This window comes from Emys orbicularis, chromosome 15 (genome assembly GCF_028017835.1).
Source record: "Emys orbicularis isolate rEmyOrb1 chromosome 15, rEmyOrb1.hap1, whole genome shotgun sequence".
NCBI classification, from domain to species: domain Eukaryota; kingdom Metazoa; phylum Chordata; order Testudines; family Emydidae; genus Emys; species Emys orbicularis.
Genome location: NC_088697.1, coordinates 33,013,899 through 33,019,926, shown reverse-complemented (window position 1 = coordinate 33,019,926; position 6,028 = coordinate 33,013,899). Strand labels below are relative to the sequence as shown.

The 6,028-nt window shown below is 60.3% G+C and overlaps 1 protein-coding gene across 1 annotated transcript; it reads left to right on the top strand.

Moving 5' to 3' along the window:
• Positions 1-255: 255 nt before the first annotated feature.
• Positions 256-2,481, top strand: LOC135889574 (palmitoyl-protein thioesterase ABHD10, mitochondrial-like). Its single transcript, XM_065417438.1, has 4 exons — positions 256-428; positions 1,040-1,151; positions 1,445-1,582; positions 2,152-2,481. The coding sequence occupies exons 1-4, from the start codon at positions 256-258 to the stop codon at positions 2,479-2,481; spliced, it is 753 nt and encodes a 250-aa protein (XP_065273510.1).
• The last annotated feature ends 3,547 nt before the right edge of the window (positions 2,482-6,028 follow it).

Genomic DNA, 6,028 nt, shown 5'->3' with positions numbered 1-6,028 from the left:
TGGCCCCTGGCCAAGCCAGCACTGGGACCCCCCACATGGTGGTTCATGAGCAGGATGGAAGTGCTGTGAGTGGGGGAGGGTGCCCACATGGTGCACCACAGGTCCATGCCGGGACCCCCACACCCTCTGCTTTGGGGGGGCCAGACTGTGCCCCCCCCAATGTGGGATGGCTCTGCTGCTGCTGGCAGCTGCTAGACACATGGGTAACACCTCTGTCTCTGTCCCCCCTGCAGGGCCGCGCTCCCCAGCCCCACCATGGCATCACCTTTGTTCTTGTCACGGGGAGCCCTGCCCCGCTTGGCTTACCACAGGCTGGCCGGTAGCAGCCCCGGCATCGTCTTCCTCTCCGGGTTCCAGGACAACAGGGCGAACCCCAAGTGCCTGGCCCTGGAGCAGTTCTGCCAGGAGTCGGGACGGGCGTTCCTGAGGTAGGTGATGGCCCGTTGATGCCAATGGGGCAGCCCATGGGGAATGGCCAGAGCCATTCAGAACAGCAGCCACCAGCTAGGAGCTCCAGCCCCTGGGCCAGAGATCACAGGACTGTGCGTCCTTGGGCATCAGTCAGTGCAGCCTCTGGCCCTGCCAGGAGTGGGCTCTCGGTGCGTGTCCTGCTTGCACGGGAGCTGGACGCGGGGCCTCCCCCTCCGCTCATTCTTGTCTCCAGCATGGCCCCACCCAGGCATGCTCCCTTCCCCAGCAGGGCTCAACACCCCTCTGACATCCCTCCCCGCACTAGCCCGGATTGTCTCCTGTGCTGCTTTCCCGCCCCTTCCTTGTTGCGTCCCCCCGTGTTCAAAGCAAGGCCTGTGTCTACCTGCGGAGCGAGTGCCCCTCGACGTGGGCCCAGCAAAGGGAACGCTGCCCTGATGGTGCGTAGAGCTGGAATCCCCTCCTGCAGCCAGAGCCGTGGGATCTGGGCAGGCAAAGCAGGGCCTGGGAGCAGAGCTAGTGAGCTGCTGGGGGCAGAGGGATCTCCATGCAAGGGGGAGGTGGGGGACTGTCCCGCCTGAACAATGGCTCTGCACCTTTGCCCTCTCAGCTTTGACTACACGGGCTGCGGCAGCTCGGACGGGTGTTTTGAGGAGTGTTTGATCGGCCACTGGAAAAACGATGTCCTAACAGTGCTGGATGAACTCACCAGTGGGCCACAGGTAAGAGGCAAAGCCAGCAGCCCCTCCTGCCTCTGGGTCGGTGCAAAGGGCTTTGCCTGCTGGGGTGCAGGCCCCAGGGGTTCTCGTGGGCGGGGAAGCTTTGCCCAACGGGGCTCTTCAAATCCCTTGGTGCCCCCTGAGCAGCAGATTCAGAACAGCGCTCGGCTGGGCTGTAGGAGAGCACGCCCTGGGCAGAGGGACGTAGCACCACGTCGGTGGAGCATGGACGAGGCAAAGGCTGCCCGCTGGGCGGTGTCCCTCTCTCTGACCGTTCCCTGTCTCCATCTCTCTAGATCCTTGTTGGTGTCAGCATGGGAGGCTGGCTCATGCTCTTAGCAGCCCTGGAGCGGCCAGGGAGGGTGGCTGGGCTGGTGGCCACAGGAATCGCGGCTGATGTCTTCATAACCCTGTACAGAGAGTTTCCTCCGGAGGTAAGACAGAGTCCAGCGCATGATGCGATCAGCATGGGAAAGGCCCTGAGCCCCGTGTGCTGGGGGAAACCGGGGGGGGGGGGGTTGTATTCATTAACCCGCCACTGGGAATAAATGCCTAGAGTCGCCCCCTGGGATGTGAGCACTGCCAGAAACCAGCTGGGAAGCAAATGCACCTGGTCTCAGCTCTGTCCCTGCTGAGCAGGGAAATAGGCACCAGGCCCAGACTGTGAGTCCTCCCAGCGACCATGCTCTCCCTAGGGACGTATTTCTCACTGAGCCCAAGAAATCCCTCCTGGTGCCCCTGCTCCCAGTGAGCCCCCAGGCATGGGGGGGGATCAAGCGATTGCCCATCCAGACGGGGGGGCGGGGGGGAGATCCAGGCTGCTGCTGATCTGTCTGAAGTCTCTCCCCTCCCACCCTGGTCGGCAGAAAGGGGCTCGTGGGATTAGGGGGGTGGGGTACGCTGACAGCCCAGGGTTTTGTGCAGCTTGTCGGGCCAATAGCATCTCCCTGATCCCAAAGCTGGTACTGACTGGCCTGTGCATTTTCTGCCCCTGGGGGGGTAGGTGAAGGCCGAAGTGGAGCAGACGGGAGTCTTTAACTACGTGATGGCTGGGGCCGGGTCTGTGCTACTTAAGCGGGAGTTCTTTACGGAGGCGGAGGAGCACGGTGTGCTGGGGCGCCCGTCCATCCCCATCACCTGCCCCGTCCGCTTGCTCCACGGCATGCAGGACCAGCTCGTACCATGGGGCACGGCCGTGCAGGTGGCGGAGCAGCTGCAGAGCCAGGATGTCCGCGTCACGCTGTTCAAGGACGGGCAGCACGGCCTGAAGGGAGCGGAGGAGGTGAGGGTGCTCGTGGGGACGGTCAGGGACCTTGCTGAGAGCCAGGCCTGAAAGAGAGACTGGAAGCAGCTGTGGGGACAGAGCCTGCTGATGGGGCAGCAGTGACCAGACAAGAAGCCACGGCCACGCTGACCCTAGCCCCGTCTAATCCGTTAATGAAGAGATTGCGTATTGCTGGGTCCCCACTGCCCAGGGCACCCCGAAGGCCCAAGCTGACCCCATTAGCACCAGGAGGTGCTTAGAGCATTGGCTTGCTAATGAGCTCCTTGCAGGGGGTGAGGTGACTGCACCTGGCTTGTAGCGCTGCGAGTCTGCGAATGGCCAGTGAATCTGGAAAGCGGCTGCCGGGGGGATTGGCAGCCACAGGGATTGAATGTGGGGTCTCTGGGTCTAGACTAGAAAAATGGCTCAACACCCCGTCCCGTCCCCCCCCTCACAAAAACACCTGAGAAAACCCAAAAAGGGCTCAGGTTTTTGAGAAAAACATTAACCTTTCCTGAAAAAATTCAGTGATGCTGCATTGTTGGGGGAGAACAGGCTCCGGGAAGAGGGTTGAACATTCAACGGTCCCCCGCGGAGTTCCCAGCGCTGTTCCACGGCCCAATGCCCATGGGGGGGGGGACTGCACATGCAGGCTGGTGCCGGAAGCGCTCTCGCTGAGGGGCCCAGGCTAGGAGGGGCCCGGTAGGCGCCCACACTTTGGGCTCCATCAAGGCTGGATGAAAGGGAACAAAACAGGCCATTCTGGTCAGGATTGGCTTTGCTCTGAGCCTGCCGGGTTGGGTCAGGCTGGCTTCATGCCCCTGGGTTAGGCATTTCCACACACAGCGGTTGTAGTGCTGTTGCTATGGCAGTTGGGGGTTTGTGTGTGTGTGTTTTTTTTTTAACGGGTACAACCTCTCCCATGGTGCTGTACTCCCCCACAGAAACAGCTATGCCAGGCGGCGGCAGCCACCCCCTGCGAGAACTGTGCCCAGACCCGGGGCTGCAACTAGACTGGTCCAGCTTTGGCGTAGCCAGGCCCAGGGGCGTGGACTGCAGCCAGTCGCTGCTCCATGTTCTGGTGGGACAGCCTGTGGGGTTAGCACATGCACAAGCGGCTGCAGCCTAGGGAACGCTTAGCTGTGTCTCCTGGGGAGAGCTGATACAGGGGCTTCCCTTCCCCTGAACTACGCACCCCCCCACACACACACACACACAAACAGCCTGTTCCCTTCAATGGGGCAGGGAGAAAGGGCCCCCCCAAGCCCTAGCAAGGGGCAGAACTCTCCCTACTCCCCCTTCATTCAAATACCCTGCAGCCACTCCTAGCTGACGGCTCACTATCAGGAGAGTGGGCTGCACCTGGGCCTTGCTGTCTTGTGTCCCTGGTCAGGGTGAGGGTTTCAGCAGCAGTGTTAATGGAGGCCAGCCCTCAGCACACGTGGAAGTTGGTCCATTGCAGATGGAAGGGGAAGGGCTTAGCAGCAGGTCTGACAATGCTAGGCCTGCGGTTGAGTTGCTAACACGGGGGTACCTGGGCCCCTGCCTTCCCGGAGCAAGGAGGCAGGAGACTCGTGAGTAAAGTGCAGATCAACTTTTTTATTGTTTCATTCTCTTCATTTGATGGCCGAACCATTCTTAGAAAACATGGTGCAACTTGGCTTAGTAACAGTGTACCTGGAAAGTCAAAATATTGTCAATGCATTCAAGAAACTGGAAAACTATGGACATTCCAGCGACACGACCCTTCTTCTGGAGTGGGAAGAGGGCGTCTTCCCCTGCGATGACTGAGAAAGCACCATTCTTAGCCTTTTGTTGTGTAACCAAGGCACCCCTGGGCCGTGCACCACAGAACCATCTCTGATATGTTATGTGGCCAGAACAAAGAGGACAGAGTCCCGGAGGGGAGGCCAAATTTGAGCCTAAACCCAAACAATTTTAAGATTAGAATACAAGCTCAAACTTGAAATGTAAACAGCCAGCGGGCTACCAGAGAAAGTTGCTTAATGACAACCTCGACAGAGATGTGTGTTTTGACACCCCACGTTCAGTACACATTAGTCAGCGGGAATCCAAGACCCCACAAGTCCTTAGCAGTGGGAGGAACTAGACACAGTTAGATTGGACATACATCCCCCTGCAAAAATTTAAATAAAATAATAAAAATTAGGCACTGAAGAGAGTCATGTGCTTCTAGAACCGAGATGCAGCTGCCCCCGGCTGCTCTCCCGCCTCTCGGAGGAGCCTGTGCCTGGGGGACGGTTTGGACGTGCTGCACCCATGGGGACGGTGTCACATTGGCAAGTGGTGTGAACGGCGCCCTTCCTCCTCGGGAAAGGCCACAGTTGTAAGAATGATAGCAGCAGCAGCACCTTTACAAGAGTCACGTTCCTTGGAGACCGGACAGCCCATCTTCCGGCTGTGGGGCAGACGTGCCTATGGTCTATAACACTGGTTAGAGCCCAGACGGAGGGGAGGAAACAGCGAACACCAGTGAAGACAGCAGGGATGGTAGCTACAGCCCCAGGGTGCTAGGGCTGGGAACTCCCTTCTGGGCCTACCTCACAGCTCGTGAGGCCGGGGAGAACAGCGCTGGAACGACAGCGAGAGCCTAATGTTTCAGAATCACCTTTGCGCTGTTGCCATGCTCAGACCCTGCTGTAGGGCCATGGAGGGCTTTAGCTGTCCCCTGCTCCATCCGCGGGGAGGCCGTACAGACTGGTGGGGGCAGTGGCTCCCTCCCCTGGACCAGACGATGGGTGGGGGTGACGGGAGGTGGGGGGAACGACCCAGTGAGCCTGCAGAGAGGAAGGGCCTGTTCTCAGCCTAGAGAGGGACACTTATGCCAAGAACCGGCGCTCTCGCTAAACAGCCAGGCCGGAGAGGAGCTGCCCAGCTCGGTAGCAGCCTGAGGGGAGCCCGACTGAACTGCACAGCTGAGCGGGCCGGTCCCTGGGCCGTGCACCAGGCAGGTTTCACTGGGTGCTGTGCCGGTACTGGGGGGATGGGAGAGGGCTGAATATCCCCTTTGCAGGGAATGCAACGTTGCTCCCCCCGTGCCCTGGCCAGTACTCGGTCAATGCTAATTTCAGGTGGAGGGAGTGTTTTCTAACTTGCCTGACCGTTCGTTCTGAGAGGTTCCCTGCCCCCCGCTGGCCCCAGAGCGCCGGGGGAAGCTGGATGCTGGCCGGCCGAGGAGGAGCCAGGCCTGTTAGGCAGAGGTCCCCGTGGCAGTCAGTCTCGGCATGGCACTGTGGTGGGGACAGAGATGGGAGAATGGCAGTGTGGTGAGAACCTGGAGCCACCCCCACGACGCTGCAGGACCAGTAGCCCCAGCAAGGCAAGTCTGACTGGGCCTGGCACCATCCCCACCCCTCTCTGCAAGCCGCGCGGCGGTAGATGGGTGCGTCGGGCCTGCCCTGCAGCCCCTTCAGCAGCTCAACAAGGAGGTGATGCGCTCAGGTTGGCAAGGCGGCGTCTGAGGGTTGGACGACACCCTGGCACGCAGGAGGCAGGCGGGGGGCATGAACACGAGTCCGACCTCCGGAGAAGGCCCCACGCCTGGGATGCTTTGCTATGTCCTCGTGAGCTCCCCACCACGAGCGTCCGCTACACC

Coding starts and splice junctions, on each gene's coding strand:
- LOC135889574 (XM_065417438.1), top strand. CDS start 256: ATGGCATCACCTTTGTTCTTGTCACGGGGAGCCCTGCCCCGCTTGGCT. Junction 429..1,039: donor TCGGGACGGGCGTTCCTGAG/GTAGGTGATGGC, acceptor TTGCCCTCTCAG/CTTTGACTACACGGGCTGCG. Junction 1,583..2,151: donor ACAGAGAGTTTCCTCCGGAG/GTAAGACAGAGT, acceptor CTGGGGGGGTAG/GTGAAGGCCGAAGTGGAGCA.